The sequence below is a fragment of the Phyllopteryx taeniolatus genome, chromosome 5, assembly GCF_024500385.1.
Source record: "Phyllopteryx taeniolatus isolate TA_2022b chromosome 5, UOR_Ptae_1.2, whole genome shotgun sequence".
Classification (NCBI taxonomy): Eukaryota; Metazoa; Chordata; class Actinopteri; order Syngnathiformes; family Syngnathidae; genus Phyllopteryx; species Phyllopteryx taeniolatus.
Window position 1 is genome coordinate 2273915 of NC_084506.1, and position 18608 is coordinate 2292522.

General features: G+C 40.2%; 1 protein-coding gene across 4 annotated transcripts in view; it reads right to left on the reverse strand.

The window, feature by feature from the left end:
• Positions 1-3478: 3478 nt before the first annotated feature.
• kiaa1549la (KIAA1549-like a) overlaps positions 3479-18608 on the reverse strand; it is a 140603-nt gene continuing 125473 nt past the window's right edge. For 3 of the 4 annotated variants that reach the window (XM_061773114.1, XM_061773111.1, XM_061773113.1), the window contains 10 exons: positions 15327-15451; positions 14158-14372; positions 12840-12972; positions 11565-11806; positions 11154-11319; positions 9876-9973; positions 8070-8218; positions 7263-7417; positions 7093-7172; positions 3479-6229 (listed from right to left, as the gene is read on the reverse strand). In XM_061773114.1, the coding sequence (XP_061629098.1) occupies positions 7140-7172; positions 7263-7417; positions 8070-8218; positions 9876-9973; positions 11154-11319; positions 11565-11806; positions 12840-12972; positions 14158-14372; positions 15327-15451 (1316 nt within the window). In that variant the 3' untranslated portion in view covers positions 3479-6229; positions 7093-7139. The remainder of the gene's footprint in view (positions 6230-7092; positions 7173-7262; positions 7418-8069; positions 8219-9875; positions 9974-11153; positions 11320-11564; positions 11807-12839; positions 12973-14157; positions 14373-15326; positions 15452-18608) is intronic. The other variant, XM_061773112.1, reaches the window with a different exon arrangement.

Below are 18608 nucleotides of genomic sequence, written 5' to 3' on the forward strand. Positions count from 1 at the left end.
CATTTACAACTGAACTTGCCTGTAAGTTAGGTGAGAGAACCACTTCACAAAAGCGACTCACTCCATTTATATTGAGTGGATATAAGAAAAAGGTTTACACACCCCTATTAAACCACCAGGTTTTTCTGATGTAAAGAAAATGAAACCACAATAAACCATTGCATTTTTTATATATACAGTATGCGCATTATAGAACAAAAGGCATTCTCTCTCAACTGCGCTAACCGGTGCATTTTGGATTTGGACTTAAAAGCAACCAGCATCAATTGGCAGACCTTATCTGTGAAGAACATCTGGTTTTAATGAAAAGAAAGATTTGTGCTACCTGCATCAAATTCCAGAGAGACCAACAGCGGGGAAATAAACATAGCAGCCCTGCAAGGTTAGGGCCTGTCACAACCAAATAAAAACCTAGCGTATATCTAACATCCCTCTTAAATTACTTGGGAAAGCAATTGTAACACAACACAAACTCTAAAAAAAACTTGCTCGAAGATTTCAGTCAAGTCTTTGAATTGCTTCATCTCACATTGAAAACCCTTGTAAGTAGACTTTACTTGAAAAAAGTACTGTAGTAACTCATTGCCTTAAAATGTTGAAGTTACAAAGCATAGAACATTTAAGTTCATTGTTCTACAAACAGTGTTACAGTAACTGAAGATACTTAATTTAAACAATCATTCCCCAACTGTTTATTTAACTCAGATTGTTCAGCACTGGTTAATAATTACCTCAGACAAAGCAGATGTGATTGCATTATCTTGGCCATCACATCGTGTTACACAAGCTACGGAGATTTGCTGCTATTTGCACTTAATAATTTAGTCTTAGTATAGTTTTTAAATTATTTTTCTTTTCTGTTTTTTTTTAAAATTATTATTATTCTTGATCACACAAACTTGGTTTTGCACCCCAATTGCATTGTGTATGTATGCATCATACAAGGACAATAAAATAAAGGCTTTCTATTCTATGAGAGTCTGCTTTGAACAGTGTACAAAAATTCATTTTCTTTCCTTCCATTTGCTGATATCAATAAGACAAAACATCTCCATGAATTCATTTAGCAATGTATCTTGATGAAAGTAATCAGCTAGCCAAATTCCAAGTGAGTCTTGAAAAATGCAGGACTTCCTCCTGTTTTTATATTAAATCCATGTGAAACTGTATGAATTAAAAAAAAATTCTAACCTCACTTGTTTCACGTAAAACAATCTACCACATTACCAAAAAATCTAACATTTTTGCCCTTAACCTCTACAGATGTCACACAAAAGAGAACCTAATTAATAGTTGTGTGATTTCCTAGCTAGATGATTGTAGTGGTGTAGATGTGTACGTGCAATGTCATTTTTGTTGTAAATTGGTGCTCTATAGAGAAATAAAGTATCTTTTGCTGAGGACCACACAACGTGCATGCATGTACGCAGGCACACACACACACACACACACACAAATCTTGTAATGGCAGTGTTGTCATACTGAGAAGAACTGCTGTGGGCTATAGGCGTCCAGTGCAGAAATCATGCATGCTAGGTTAATTGACGACTAAAATTGTCTGGATGGAAGATTAACACATGCAATAAAATCAAACATAGAATGAACCATGTAGCTTTCTTAAAATATATTTAAGCACAGTGCTAAACTGTGCATAATGTTACAGTGGCTTACAATACAAGATAATATGCGTATTATTATAATGAATATGCATTTTAGGAATTAAACCTCTGCCCCGTTTTTGATGGAGACTTTGGCCTACTACATTACTGTATTTGAAAGTTGGCCATAATGGTGGTAATTGGAGTGCTAAATATTTTTTCGTTGGTACTAAAAAGGTTCGCGAATTAGGATACTATGCCATTCACATCGTCACTGCGTGACCGAACACACGCTGCATGCAACAAGTGAACCGCTACACCTTGGAGTGATTTATCACTAAATACAATTAGCATTCCCAAGAGTTACAGACAAACTGAAAATTAAGAAGAAAACTGGGAGGGAGACAGTTGCTGGAACAAGCGCGCGTGCATGCGTGCATGTGTGTGTGTGTGTGTGTGTGTGTGTGTGTGTGTGTGTGTAATTACTCAGCTGCTTAATCCTCAAAATCCTGTTAAAATTGTTGCTGGCTCCTATAAGTCTGTTCTTTTAATTCTCATGTGTTTGCTTTAGAAAAACTGGCCATTAATTGCGCATATAGTGCTAAATAGTGTTTATTGCAAGGGCTCTATGCCACACAAGTCAGAGGCCCGTGGAGACAGTATTGTGTAACAGTACACACACACACAAAGCCAAAAACAATGAAATTATGCAGGTTCAGACGAATATGGCAACCTTTGAGAGCACAAGGGATCCAAAGAGAACTTGATAATAATAAAATATGTGGTTTACATGCATGCTCCTTTATGCGCCTTCCCCATTTCTCATTATTAGTTACACATTTGACTTGTCATAGTTCTGCATCTGCTCTGCACTTTGTGTCGTGGTTGCTGCAACGATTTCGGGTTGCATGTGTTGTGCAGATGTTTTTGTCTTATTAGTCTGCATGGATTTAGTTTGCTTGTTCCTGCTCAGTCTGTTTATGTCCCTGTATTTTATATTGTCTCTATGATTTCTTACCACCACCATTCTATATATGAACATAAGAAGAAAATAACATTATAGCCATCCACTCGTTTTCTGTACCACTTACCCTCAGTTTGGTCACAAGGGAGCAGGACCCTACAGATTTGTAAATCTCTATGGTAACTAGTCAAGAACAAACAGAAAACATTATTAATGTCTTATTCTTAGAATATGAGATAAGCGCTGTGTTTGTTGAAGAGCGTCATTCCATTATGACTGAAAGCACTGGAAAAAAAATGTACCAAAAAAGAGAGGACTTGTCAGAAGAAATAGCTTGATGATGTCATTCAATGTTTTTTTTTTTTTTTCCTCGAGATGGCTAAATAAGATTTAGTTAAAGGGTTGCTGAGAGACAACTTTAAAGCATATTGATACTATTTAAAATATGTTTATGATTTTAAAAAAAAGACTGTATTTAACAATTGCAAGGAAGTCATCAACAAAATCATTATATTTGATATGTAAGTGAGTTATTAGGAGGGAGGGAGAAAAGGAAAAAAAGAACATTTAAGGGTTGTTCCAGAACTATTTTGTATTTTAAATATTATTTAGCCCTCAGTTATAGCTATACAGCTACGGTTATATTTTGTCTCGGGACGGTAATTTACACAACAAAGGGATGTTTCTGTATTTTGGTCATAGATTGAAATTTCATGAGGTCAAAAAATGACCTCCAATTCTGGAATGACCTTTCGCTTGGTTCATTGTGGCTGACTCCAGAAAAGTCGGCAAGCTTAATTGCAGGCGGCGCTGAAGCCCCTTTTCTTTTTTTTTTTTTCTTTTTTTTCCCATGTGTAGATGCTCCCCTCTAGTGGTTCACTAAAGTTGATTGTGGGAAAACAAACAAACAAACAAATCAAAAGAAATGTAATTCATGTTTATTGTTTGAATTCACCAAAACTTTTTCTGCATAACTACATCCAACAGCATTCTACGTCACTCCGTGACGTCACAGCAAGTAGACATGGCAAAAAAAGGGGGAAGAAACAACTAGACTGAATCTCTTCATCCCAGAGTCCATTTTAAATAAATGCATTTCGCCACAACCTGTGTCAAGCACAAACGTTGCACATCAACTCATCATCAGCATAGCATAAATTTTTCTTCTTAAAAAGATTGTGTAAAAGACCACTTCCTCTTCTATATGAATTAAATCAAACTAAATGAAAAAAGGCATGGCAATGGTATCGCTTCAACTTGGAGTTGAAAACACAAGGTGATTGATTTCAAATATTCCTCGAGTTGCCTTTGCTTATTGATTCAGTTTTTACAATTCCAGTGGTACTTTTTAAGTTTGAATGATTCAAAGCAAAAAAATAAAAAATAAATAAATAGCCTCAATCAAAAATGCTCTAAGTAAGAAACAAATTTATCGCCATCTTAAACTGTATGCATAGGCCAACAATGTTACACTAACTTTGTCAACACTGTCACTGTAATTAAGTGTATATCGGATGTGTTTTGTGTGTTGCGAAGATTTATATCGTAAAAACACCGGAAATCTGATGATTTATTGTTATGATTATGGGTTATGATTATAGATGACTAATGCCACGGTTGTGCATTTAATATATGGGACAACTGTACATACGTAATACAATTTCCTTTCGAAACTGAATGCTATATGGCAGCATTTTTGCACTGATTCTTTCAGGCTTTTCAAAAAGTGCTAATTTCCTGTATAACTATTTAATAAGTTTATCTCTTTTATACTAGCTCTATCTAGTTGCCTTGTCACCTGCCATCTAATGTCGTCTCTTTCGATGGTCTTTTGGTATTTGATGACAAAAACGTCGTACATATTGGCTGTTTTATTTCGAAGAAACTATGGCTATTATCTCCTTTGGTGACAATCCGGCTGATTCGGAACTCTTTGAAGTACAGAGTACTCAGGATTGCGGTTCTTCTCAGAGACAGCAAGAGTCGATATTTAGACTGTGACATTCTTGTACAAATGATTGCAATATGTTGACTTGTATGGCTATAACAGCTTTGCCTGAACAGGAGGAATCCAGTGAGGAGAAACATTACAATCCTATTCTCCTCTATGCTAGTCAGAACTCAACACCTTGTGTACCATCATTTTTTTTTTTTTTTTTATAATGTAATATAATATGTGGTCTTTTAATTGACACTTGAGCAAACGATAGGATGAGATGTTGAAATGTGTACATCCTTCACAGAGTCAAGGAGTTTCACTGAAGAATTCCATCATAAATGCAAGTGAAAGAAACCAATCATTCGAACAATGCCAAGAAAAATCTCTCCAACGCTACTTACATAAATCTCTTCAATAAATCATCTGCTATATACAGGAGTACATTGAAATGGTACATATACAGCTTGTGCAGTACCAGAAGGTAACTTGAACAGCAGTACAACTTAGTGCAATGACGAATTACCCAGCCAACCGGTCCCCCCTTTTCAGACCAAAATAAGAAAAAAAATCAAACGTCCTTACACAGTAGACATATTTCAAGTAAATGTTTTGGGTTTTTTTTTTTTTTTTTTTTTTTCTCTCCTAAAAATGCTTGTGTTTTGATATCATGGTGGCAGGTCTTCACTTCAAAGCTGACTCACATGGTAAATGTTTTGTCGTTGCGGTAGCGAAGATTTGAGTTTGTATCCAGGTTCGGCTGGTTGTTAAAAGACAAAACTTCATAAGCAAATGACAGACAGAGCATTGTGATCATAATTCATGTTATTGTTGTTCAGTCGGAGAAAGGAAAAACAATGCATCTTTCTGTACAGAAATGTGGACCACAAAGCTGCCGTTGTTCTATTTTAAAGATTTTTTTTTTTTTTTTTTGCCTTGAAATACACATTTTTACAGTAATCAATGCACAAATGTAAAGACAAAAGCACATATCTAAAACCAAAAATTGAGACAGATCAAGACAATTATTTTTTTTTCCTATTTTTCTTTTGAGTTCTCTCACTTAAGTTTCAAATACACAATACCAGCGGCAGAAGGTTCACAAAGACATTTAGACTCATTTAAAAAAAAGAAAAAGAAGAAAGAAAGAAACACAGTTTTATTTCAGCCCGGTTTTCCTGGGTTCATGGTGGACTTCAGGGTCAAGCCCGAGATGCTCCAGACGAGTGTGGGTCAGTTCACTAGCGGATTGGGCTACTGGTGTTGCCCGGTCCACGACTGGACCGACGATGTAGCGGCACGATTGTGCTGTGTCGTGCTGGGCAGGTGACTGTCACACTGCATCTGTTGTGAGAGGCACTGCTTCACGCCGTTCACGCTCCATATACGTAGTGGTGTGAGGGGATTTTTGCTGTACAGTGTTCACCACACAGGAGGCAGCCTATTTCAGGCGCGAGCCACGGTGGGCCCTGTGAGGTCAGGGGCTCAGGGGGCAGACCAATACGGCTGCAGATCTGTGACCAGGTGAGGGGGCATATGGGGCGGATCGGTTTATCGCCAAGGCTAGATGATAAAGGCCTCTGGGCTGCAGGTCCGGCAAGCAGAGCTAGGCAGTTGCGTAAAGGGAGCGATGGGACGTGGTGGGTGGGGGTCCACTGGTGAAGAACAAATTCAGACAGGATCCAGAAAGAGAGAGAGAGAGAAAGAGCATCTTTCGAACCAAACAGACACCTGCAACCGAGACAGTGGCAATATCAATCACGTGCGTGTGTTTTCAGTCAACATTATTCTCCGAACATAAGAGAAACGTTCAGCATAAACTGTAGTTCCTAATTGGATGTTTGTTCAGCAGCATGAGATACACTCTACTTCTGAATTCTCATGATTATGATCTTCTCAATTGTTGTTGTAATACACATTGGGATCACAAAACTAAATTGTGCTTGATGTAACTATTATTTTCCACAGCAATATATGAATGACGATAACATTTAATGCATGTTATTAAAAGTCAGTTGTTAACAGATTTAAATTTATGATTGTATTTGTGAATAATCAAAACTCTTTGGGACTCATGTTTATGGACAAATAATGAGAAGGCGATAAACCATTTGGAATAGATGAAGTCTTTAATCTAAAATGGAGGATTTGATATATCTGATTAAACAAACAAACGATGACGATTATCAGACGATGTACAGTACAATTAAATCAATTAGTGTAAATCGTGGTCTAAACGCAACGCAAAAATGTCTTCATACCTAATACGGTATAAGGTAGTTTCCGTAAAGTAGCTGCTAAAGTGGCCCGTCATGGCAGCCATTTGTCTCAGTTGGAGGACCTCTCTCTCTCTCGCACCCTAGCTAAGACTGATCGGACATTAAAAAATAAATAAAATAAAAACGACTAATCAGACATTTACATCATGACATTATTACCCTGACAAGAACACTCCAAATGTGAGCACATGGTTCCATCAATCACAAGAAAAGTACACAACACGGTGGTGAGCATTCAGATAAATAACACTGAGCGTCTACAAATTGATTTTGTCAGTCGGGAAAACGTGACAGCGGCGACACGATCATACTCACAGAGCTACCGATTGTTTCCACGTGGGGATGGGGAGGGCGTGGCGGCTTCAGCAGATGGTTTCGAGGTGTCGTGAGCTCTGCTGGGGGGGAGAGGTAGAAAAAAAAAAAGGGCTTCATTCACTGGGCTCACCATGCATCGGAACGCACGATGAAGCAAAAATGTGTCTCACCGGCGGGTCATTCCACTGCCGTGGAAGATCTTCTGGCTCAGGTGGGTAGGACATCCAGGATGGACTACGGTACGAGGACGGAGGCGACATGACGAAGTAATCAGAGTAACCTGGGTGGTTGGCTGATATAGCGTACACTGCTGTTATTGGGTTTCCTGTGGCAGAGAAACATGACGTTTTCTAGTCAGGATTCATACGTGTCGTTTTTAACGGCCATTCAAGATTTGAAGCTTTTCTAGCACCCGACACAAAAGGCAAATTATACATTTAGACAAATAAATGCATCATAAAAGTTATTATATTACTATATGGGCAGGAGTGTGCAAACTATAACCCGGGGCCCATTTTTGATACTATATACAAAAAAAATAACATTTGACATGGCCCAATGGTAGGGTGTCCACTTCCACTACAACAACTACTAATACAAAAATTACTAATACAAACACTGCTTTAAAGACTGTCATCTTATTACAGATTGCTCCTGTTGTGGTTCTGAATATGGAGATGTGCTCAGGGCAGAGGCAGATCTATTCTAATGGGATACAGGAGGGCGGACCACCCCAAAATTTGACTTTCCACCTTTCAAAGAAAGCTGTGACGTAGCAGTTTCTCAAAATAACAAAAAATATACAACTGTTTGATTGGTTTTAGCATGTTTAAAAAAGTTGGAGAATGTTAAACTCATGAATGAATTCATTATTCCAAATTCAACACACTTTTCAAAGCAACAACATGTAAGAACGTTCGCAAATTTTAAATACTCGCGGGAAACCAGCTGTGTCTTATTAATGTTTGTTGTCTTACCTGAGTAGGTGCTAATGGACTGGTCAACAGTCACAGCGGGGAAGGTGGTCCTCGATAGTGGCAGGTAAGGGGCCCCGTTGTGCTGTTGTTGGTCCTGCAGATCTGAGGCCTCAGACACTCGAGGCTTCAGGCTTACATCGGGAGTAGAGCTGGAGGGTGAAAAAACAGGGATACTTCAAATGGTTAAATACTTGTACAATAATTAAAAAATGAATAATTGCTCATTTTCTTCCGATTTTTGTTTGCTGACGACGAGGTAATTTCTCTTTTATTCCACCAGATGGCGGTGTGCGCTCGACGCACTCCGAGCCGGTGCTTAGGTGCTCAGCAAATCTGCTCTCCCGGCAGTTGCATTGAAATGAAGAAGCTTGCTTCTTCAAAAAGTGCACACTAACATAGGATGGCGAGGTGACTAAGATGGTGGGGGGGGAGGGAGGAAAATCTATTCAAATGTTGCTGCTTAATATTCTGCACCTTCTTTTCCACTCTGTTCTTCTCAAGCACACTTCTTCCCCGCAAGTCTTTCTGTTTATGAGATGGAGTGATTAGTTTCAATGCTGCAGATGGATTTACTGGATTTCTTTGGAAGTGTGCTTATAGCCTAAATTTAGCATCTGGAAATATTGCCATCGATTGTCTTCATTACATATCATATTAAAGGTCATGGGCGGGCTGGAGCCAAGCCCAACGGTGGGTGATAGGCCGGGTTCACCCTGAACATCAAGTTATCACATATTGTAAATATTAAATAGTATGTTATATACCAGGGGAGTCAAACTATTCATTGTAGTTATGATTTCCCTCAGAGGGCCGTTAGAACAGTGAAACCATCTAAATGTTATAATCACTAAAAGATATTATTACCATTACACAACAATTTGGAATTGTACAGATTTTAGCAAAAAAATCACGGAAGTTGACGAGCATGATTTGCTTTTGCGGACCACATAAAATGATGTAGCGAGCCGCACCGGGCCCCTGGGCCTTGAGTTTGATGTTATATACTATTTTTCTAATGTTGTATCGCTGTGTGTGTTTGCATTAGGGCTGGGCAATATGGCCTAATATTCATCCATCCATCCATCCATCCATTTTCTGAGCCGCTTCTCCTCACTAGGGTCGCGGGCGTGCTGGAGCCTATCCCAGCTGTCATCGGGCAGGAGGCGGGGTACACCCTGAACTGGTTGCCAGCCAATCGCAGGGCACATACAAACAAACAACCATTCGCACTCACATTCACACCTACGGGCAATTTAGTTTGTTGTTTGTTTGTATGTGCCCTGCGATTGGCTGGCAACCAGTTCAGGGTGTACCCTGCCTCCTGCCTGATGATAGCTGGGATAGGCTTCAGCACGCCCGCGACCCTAGTGAGGAGAAGTGGCTCGGAAAATGGATGGATGGATGGATATTTTAATATCCGTACTTTTAACCTTAAAGTCTCCTCCTGGCCGACATATGAGGTAACGTACTGGTTTCTTTCCAGTTTTTGGACATACAGTATGTGCCTACCGTGTCGTTGTATTATTTTCTCTCTAAACACTTATTTGCTGCACCACGTACTCAATTATTCTGGCGTTTGTTTCCCTGCTCTACATGTCACATGGCTTTGTCGTCTTCTCTCATTACTGGTATCTCCTCTTGCTCGGAGTGACGCGTGGAGCTACTCTTCGTCCTCATGTGATAACGATACTGCCAGAAGTGTAGCTTGTTTGCCTTCATTGGGGCAAGGATTATTGACTTAGAGGATCCATGAAAGGATATTGTTTAGCCACGATAGCTCATAGTAATGTGCATGATGAGTAGTACCGTCTCAGTGAAGGTCCAGGTGGAGGTCCTGGTCTTGAGGGGACTAGCGGCGGGGGAGACCCAATACCCATATCGGGGAGCTGTGTGAACCGGAAACCCTGCAAATGCAAAAGTATCATTAATTTTGAGGACTTTCATACATCAAAATGTCACGAGACATGACCTTGTGGATGTGTGATCTGAACATCTGGACACAATACCAGAATCCAAGAAATACTAAAGCACACTATGTGGTGCAAATGTATTTGTTGCTTCAATCTGGGTAAAACCTTCCCCTTGTAAATCAGCTGTTGGCAATACACTCACCAGTAGCATCAAATGACTTTTCCACATGACCAGACACACATTTGGCTGTTGGACAAAAATATTCTGTTGCATGACCTGATCTACTGAATAGTCTTTGATCATACTGTATATGTAATCTGCTCGACTGGCTAAAAATATGTATTTTGATGACAATAATGGGTTACAGTGGAACCGACAGAGTAGATCACAATCAGTCCTCCGATTTGTTTGTTTCAAAAACGAATTGTGTTGTGTTGCCAGATCAGGATCTACCCCGCCTCTCGCAGCAAGATAGCTGGGATGGGCTCCAGCACGCCCGCAACTAGTGAGGATAAGCGGAACGGAAGATGAATGAATGAATGTGTTTCGAATATTAAGGTTTGCTTTTTCCAGATTCAATGTTTAAGCAAAACTGATCTTGGCGTGTGTCACGGGCATCTAATTCAAAATGAGTGAATATTTGCAAAATATTTTGCAAAATAAATAAAATAAAATAAAAAATGTGAACATTAAATGCCTTTGTAGTGTATTGAGTTGAATATAGGTTGAAAATGATTTGACAAATATGGTATTCTGTTTATATTTACATTTTACACAACATCCCAACTTCAATGGAATTGGGGTTTTTATTTTTTGTGCAATCCTGCTAATGTGCAGGTATCTCTGTAACTATTCACAGTTTTACTATGTCACAATGAATGCTGTGACAACAACAAAATCTTAGTTTTAGCCCTAGACTATTGCACATAGTCACTAAGGATGTAGTAGTCCAGTTGCCTGGCTTGCGCAGGCAGGGTGGGCTCCGTTCCCACTCAGTAATAGTGCAAATGTTTGTCTGTCTCTTTTAGTGCGCTGTGAATGACTGGCGATCAGTCCAGTGTCATCTGCCTTTTCCTGTAGTCAGCTGGGATAGGCTCCAGATCCCCGCTACCTCGAACAGTTGAAAGCAGTATTGAAAATGGATGGACTTTTGCACGTAGTGTATGTTCTCACCGGTTTTGGTAGGCTACACTGGTGCAAATCCTCATAGCCAAGGCTCCTCTGCCTGCTTCCACAGGGGTGGTTCATGGTCCCAGGGGCGCTCGTCACTCCATCACTGTAGTGGCTGGTGTGAGACGGGTTATAGGCGCTGTGGACGTGGTGGTGGTGATGGTGGCGCCTGCTCGTAAAAGAAATATGTAATCAATAATCTCTCAGGTTTCCAGTTGCTCTCTAGCATACTGAATTTTAAGTTTAAATTTCAAATACTTTGCTTTCTGCATATATTTACACAAAAATTTTTTAAATCCAGCCTGAAGGCACTTTCATATTATCTTTTACTGGCAAAATAATGAAAAACTTGCAAAAGTGCTACATGATTTGCGTCACTATGAAAAAAAAAAGAAAAACGTAAAGTGAATTTACTTAGTAGGAGGGGAAGGTGGGTCATGGTCCGGGGGTGCCAGGCTGAAGGCGTTGCCAAGCAACATATGCATCTGTGTGCGGACGTCGTCAATGGATGGCTGAGAGCTGAGTGTGGAGGAGTCGGAGCCGCGGTGAGCTTTCACCCCCAGGCTACCATTTCCTGTGCCAGTAGATCCACCTCCATAGCCAAGAGAGCTCATCAGACGGTCCACATTGGTTTCCTCAAACGGCTCCGGTTCACCCTGCAAAGTGCAATGAGGGCGGAGAGGTCAGTCTCCGAAAAGCACCAACTTACTCAATTATAAAGCTTTGATTAGTTTTACCAGTACAAGAATGTAGCTCAAACAGGAAAGATAGGATATTGTATGTGTGTGTGCAAGGTCCCAAAAAACCAACAGCTTGAATCATTTTCATGATGGCTACAGAGTGCCTAGTTTGCAACAACGACATGTTTCACGTTCTATTTATGGACTTGTTTCCTGACCCTTTTGCCCAACCTGTCATGTTACAAAACTAGTTGTAGTTGTTGTTAAAGATAAATTGCCACAGAAGGAGACATTAAGGGTTGACGTTACAGGTTGGCACAATCCTGCACTCCGCTTTCCTTGTGCTGTCTCAAATAGTTTGGCATAACCACGTATATGAACTACTATCTGTCAGCCATCTGAATCCATGAATAGGCTGTAAACATTTGCAGTCATTGACATTCACCGAGGTAGAACTGTTGCTACACCCGAGAGGCAGCAGAAATCTATTTCAGTCATTCCTCCTGCCCACCATTTTTTTTAATCTTCCTCTCTGTCTTCCTTTCTCCAGCTCTCCAACTTATCTTTTAGTAATTTATTTCCTTTCTCACTTTATTCTCTCTTCCTTTATCCATTTGGTTCACTTTTATTTAAAGGTATTTTGGTAATCTCTCAGAGCAGCGTCAGAGTGAGTGTAAAAGATGGAAATTAAGGATTAAAGTCATAAATACTCTGCCCTGAGAAGATCAGGAATTAGTACAAAGTAGCAGTATACTGTGTGCATATACTGCACAGTATGAGTGTGAGCCATTCAAGTGTCAGTGAGGTCAGACTTGAGCCTCTATAATGTAGTTTGTAACAGAATCAAAGAATTTAAAATAGTGAGGTGTTCAGGTGAAGTTCAACTAAGTCACTGACATTTTTTATGCAATTAGGCCATTAAAAAAATCATAAGCCTAAACCTAATCTTTTGATATCAAAGCGTCGACCTGGCTTCATTGAACAACTCATACGCCCTCTGCACACTCACATCGTAGCCGTTGTTGCGGATGCCTCGTCTGGCTCTCTCTCGAAGAACCAGAAGGTCCATCTCCGTCTCCACTGGGCTGGGACTGCTCAGCGATTGCCTGCTCCAATAGGTAGGCTCCCGTGGATGGGAGTCCCTGATTTGACGCGTGGAGGTGGAGAAAAAAAATAAACTTAGGTATATTGCTATGACAAAAAAAGTATTAGAATAGAATAGAATAGCGTTTAATGTCATTGTATGGCGCAGAGACAATACAAGTGGGGTGCAACTGCAAAAGTCTGTGGTGTCAAGAAAAAAAAATAGAATAGAAAATACATTTTAAAAATATGTTAAGACTATATTGTGCAATACGCAGAATATATTTAACACTTTTGTGTCACATAGTGTTAATCTTAGTCTTAGTTACTCTAGAAAATGCAGTTACCGTACAATTATGGGATTTTAAGACCAGGACAGCCAATATGTAAAGATGAAAATCCTTCACAAAAATTGAACCATCTTATGTAACTGTCACATCTCCTAAACCACCAAGTACACCTGCCAACAAATCATGGAAAAAACTTCAATGTGTACAGTAGTCGCACAAAATAAAGGCTGAAGAACAGCACTAGTTAGCTTTGATGATGACATCTAACCTTCAAATGTTTTGATTCCAAAAATGATTCTGGGGCATGGGGAACCATCCATCCATTTTCTGAGCCGCTTCTCCTCACTAGGGTCGTGGGAGTACTGGAACCTATCCCATCTATCATCGTGCAGGAGGCGGGGTACACCCTGAACTGGTTGCCAGCCAATCGCAGGGCACATACAAACAAACAACCATTCGCACTCACATTCACACCTACAGGAAATTTAGAGTCTCCAATTCATGCATGTTTTTGGGATGTGGGAGAAAACCGGAGTGCCCGGAGAAAAACCACGCAGGCACGGGGAGAACATGCAAACTCCACACAGGCGGGGCCAGGAATTGAACCCGGGTCCTCAGAACTGTGAGGCTGACGCTCTAACCAGTCGGCCACCGTGCCGCCATGGGGAGCCAATAATAACCTAAAAAAAATAATAATCTAACTTTCAAAGCTTGGACAATTACATTAAAGCCATTATTACTATTTATACTTTTGTGTCTTTTAAATATATTACCATTATTTCTATACAATGCGTGAACATTTTAAAATTACTGACTTACTTTTTGAAATGTCTTTAATATTTTAGCCAGCATGACATGTATCGTATGTTTTTAAGGTTACTTTGCAGTGCAATGCATATAATGCCATTCAAAATTTCTCATTATGAATATTTCATCACAATACTTCGTGCTTACCTCTTATGACATCCAGCAAAAGAGGCCCTCTTTTCCTCTGCAGTCATTGGTTCCTTGACTCCGTTGTCATGCCGACTATGCCGGCTGTGACCATAACCGTGGCTGCCACCCTCAGAAAGGGAGAACTCTCCATAACCTTTCCTACGGGCTTTCTGGTGCAGTTTGTTCCTGTAGTGTTCAATGTCCGACTTCTGCTTCAACCCGCTATGATTAGCCTGTAGAGGATATGTTCAACCCTCAATAAACCAGACATATTTGTGGCTGAAAGCTGTAATTTATCAAACAAACAAACTTGACATTACTGGAGCTGCTGTGTGTGTGTGTGTGTGTGTGTGTATATATATATATATATGTCCCGATCTAACTTTTTAACTTCTCCGATACCAATATTTCATCCTTAAATTTTGGCTGGTAACGATTTTGGACTGATCCGATATTAGCAATAATCATACATTCGTCACTTATTTTGTTGTATGTAATGTGAGAAAAGGCTTAATGAAGTGATATTACTCAAACGGTGAACAATAATATGAGTAGCTGGTGTAATGCTGATCAAATGAGAGATAAATAGTCATCACAGCGTGAATTGCTGCAGAGAACTGTAGTAGCAATGGCGAATCTGAGGCTGAAGAGTGAAAGATGACATACTCAGGGTGGGAGAAATGTGACAGGAAGAGATTTAAGTGGAAGGGCGAGTGTTTGCTGAAATAACAACTCAATTCGTCAGGAGTGCAAGACATCCTGGCATAGAGATGCGATGATGCTACAGTACAGGAGAGGGCAGGATGACAACTGGCTTCACACTATAATTTAATATGATGTTATGACAGATTTGCACACATAAATATAGAGTGCAGGCTTTACGTATGTGCCACATTGAATCCAAATGTTAATGTGCTGTGACACATGATGACACTACAGCTTTGTCCGGACAATGGACTCAAGTCTCACGCAACCGTGTCCAAAGGTTTGTGTGTACTGTATGTGTGAAAATATTCAAAAATATATCGAAATGTGTACTTGGAAGACGTTGGACAAGAGGGTCTGGATTATAATCTCTCTGCTTGTTCATCCCAAAGATGCTTGATGGGGTTGAGGTCGGGGTTAATTGTGGTTCTTCTACATCATGCATGTGTGAATAAGTGTGTACGTTTGTGTCTGTGACTCACCTCGCCATTCAGGATCACAGAGTCTTGGCTGTGAGAGGAGGACGAGGGGTAGGAGTAAGTTGGCTGAGCTGTCATGGGTTTGATGGTGATGAGCCGTAGAGAACCTGTATGATCATCGTATGGGTCTGTGAAGAAGAGGATGAAGGTTAGCTGTCCCTTCAGGCCACTGAGATGTTACAGTCTGAAAGATAGCAAATGTTGCCAATGTTTTTTACGCATCAGTTTGTCTGTGTTTAATAATAGTTATAGCTTAGCATGAAAATCGGAACGTCTGAGGTCTACTTCATGCGCACATGTATTGTTAAGCCCCAAACGACTCATACCCTGGCCAAGCTCAGAGTTAATAAATTGTTGTACTGGCTTGGAACAACCCTAGAACGCGCTCAAAGTTGTGTTTGAGATTATAATGAACATTTTTCTCAACTTTGCTTTTTACATTTTGTAAAGTATTCCTATCCAATTTATTGAACACTTTTGAGGAATACTTTTTTTTTTTTTTTTTTTTTTTTTTTTTTACATTTTAGTGGATCCTGGTAACTTGTAGAATTACTCAAACTCTAGATAATGCTTAAAGTTACCAAAATGAAGACTAAACAAATGCATGTGCGAGAATTCTCGAGCATTCAGCTCAATTTTACATTTAAAAGAAAGGATATAAATAATTTTGGGCTTAAATGTATATAAAACTTGTAAATGATGTCAATACAAATATGCTTTACTGAATGTGCGTATGTTAAACCCTAACCAATCACATAATTCAATAATGCTCAACTAATTATGACATGATTGAGATATTAAAGATAGCAATGTGACTTTTGTTACAAAATAAAACAAACATCTAACCTTTAAATTTGCCAAATGTGCAACATTGGAAACTAATAAGTTTTCATACATATACTGTATTAATATTAACAGTATGAAAAGTAATATACTTTTAAATGAAAGAAAATGTGTAATTATGGCTTCAGCTTTCCTGACTATTTTAATTCAAATGTCCCAACCCACATTTGCAGTGAGTTTAAGAGTCCTCCATTTTACATTTACACTTATTTGTGTTTGCATGTTAAGATCCTTTAAAAAGTTTCATAGACTACTGCGCATCATTAATAACAGTATTATTTGTGCAGCGACCGTGAGGTCGATTCACACTCAGTGACTGTAGTCGGCAATGTGAGTGGAAACAGCTGTCTGTGTATATGTGCCTTGTGATTGATTGAGTGGCAACCAATCCAGGTTGTAGTCTGCCTATACGACACTGTGCTAGTTGACAATTCATATAGAACCATAGCTTTGTGTGTTGTTTAATCTTTTCACGTTATGGGCTTCTCAGCATTAGCTGTATGTGTGCATTTTATTGCAGGCAGCAACAGACGGACAGCGTTGTGGTATACTGGGACGCCGATGACTCATTGCCTAACATTATAGGGCAGACGGCTTTACTGTAAGACAAAAACAGTCTGTCATCAGCTCAATCTCAAACCCACGCAAACACAATTCATCCTGGCTGAAGCTCTACCGTGTATTATTGCTTGTGGCTCCCCCTGCACCTCACATCGGTGACGGCTGAGGTTAGGACAGGTAGCAACGTGAGCAGCAGAAATTGTGAATCAGATGAGGAAAACATCCAACACAACATGAAGATATTGTGTACTACTAGTGGACTATCGTGTTCAAAACAGCACATTGAAACACTGCTGTTTAGTAGCATTAGCAGTTAGAAGTTTAGTATCGCACAATATCATGCTTAAGGACACTAACAACTGACTAACGTGTCAACCTGTAAATATTAAATGGCCTCTTTTGCCTGTCTCATGCTGTCAATGCCATAATTTATTATTACCTTACTATTATTTTTTTCACCAGGAAAATAACGTAATAATCAAATCTTGTAATAACAAAATGTATTACATTACAATTTCAAGGACTTTTATTACGATATTGGGCAGTTATTTTGTTATGGGCCTATTACATTTTAACAAGGGTAAATTTATTACCGTATTTTCACGACCATAAGGCGCACTTAAAAGTCTTAAATGTTCTCCAAAATGGACGGGGCGGCTTACAATGCGGTGCACCTTATGTGTGCACCGAGTTCCATCCATCCATCCATCCATTTTCTGAGCCGCTTCTCCTCACTAGGGTCGCGGGCGTGCTGGAGCCTATCCCAGCTGTCATCGGGCAGGAGGCGGGGTACACCCTGAACTGGTTGCCAGCCAATCGCAGGGCACATACAAAAAAACAACCATTCGCACTCACATTCACACCTACGGGCAATTTAGAGTCTCCAATTAATGCATGTTTTTGGGACGTGGGAGGAAACCGGAGTGCCCGGAGAAAACCCACACAGGCACGGGGAGAACATGCAAACTCCACACAGGCGGGACCAGGGATTGAACCCAGGTCCTCAGAACTGTGAGGCTGACGCTCTAACCAGTCGGCCACTGTTCCACCGTGCCGCCTGCACCGAGTTCCAAAATCTGTAAATGTTGTTGTGTGACCTTGATAAGCACTTGACTGACTGGCAGCATTTCCTGCCGACACGCTGCTTATATAGAGGAAGGTGGACGTGACTGAAGACAGCATGCGGACGTTAAAAGGAGGAAGGGTGCGCGTGAAAGAGGACGCTAAAGGCACGCCCCCTGTAGGTATATAGTGCTGGGGTGTGCATTGTGCAAAACAACATCGGTTTGGCTAAAGACCCCCGAAAATGGCACCTATGAAGAGACACGCTTACGAAGCGCATTTTAAACTGCAAGGTATCTGTTACGCGGAGGAATATGGGAATCGAGCAGCTGCGAGAGAATTCAAGATCAACGAATCCATGGTTCGCAAGTGGATGCCTGGGCTAAGGTATCGACTTTGACTGTTGTCCGGGATTTCGCGAAAGCCGGCGTTAGTGCTGAACAGCCCCCCGGCAATGAAACTGACTCCGAGAATGACGAGAGGGAACCCGGCGTGTTTGATGGAGAACTTCCCCAGCTGTTCATTTCAGATACAGAAGATGAGGACTTTGATGGATTTGTGGATGAGGATTGATCAAAAAATAACGTGAGTACATTGTTAAATACTTCAATAAAGTACAACCTTATTCACTGTTTACATTGTTAAATACTTCAATAAAGTACAACCGAACTCAGTTTTCCTCCCGCTGCCTTTTTAAAAACATACGCTAGCATGCATGCAACACATTCCAAAATAGCTGGGACAAGGGCAACGAAAGACTGGGAAAGTTGAATTGAACAGGTGAACAGGTTAATTGTAAACAGGTGAGTGTCATGATTT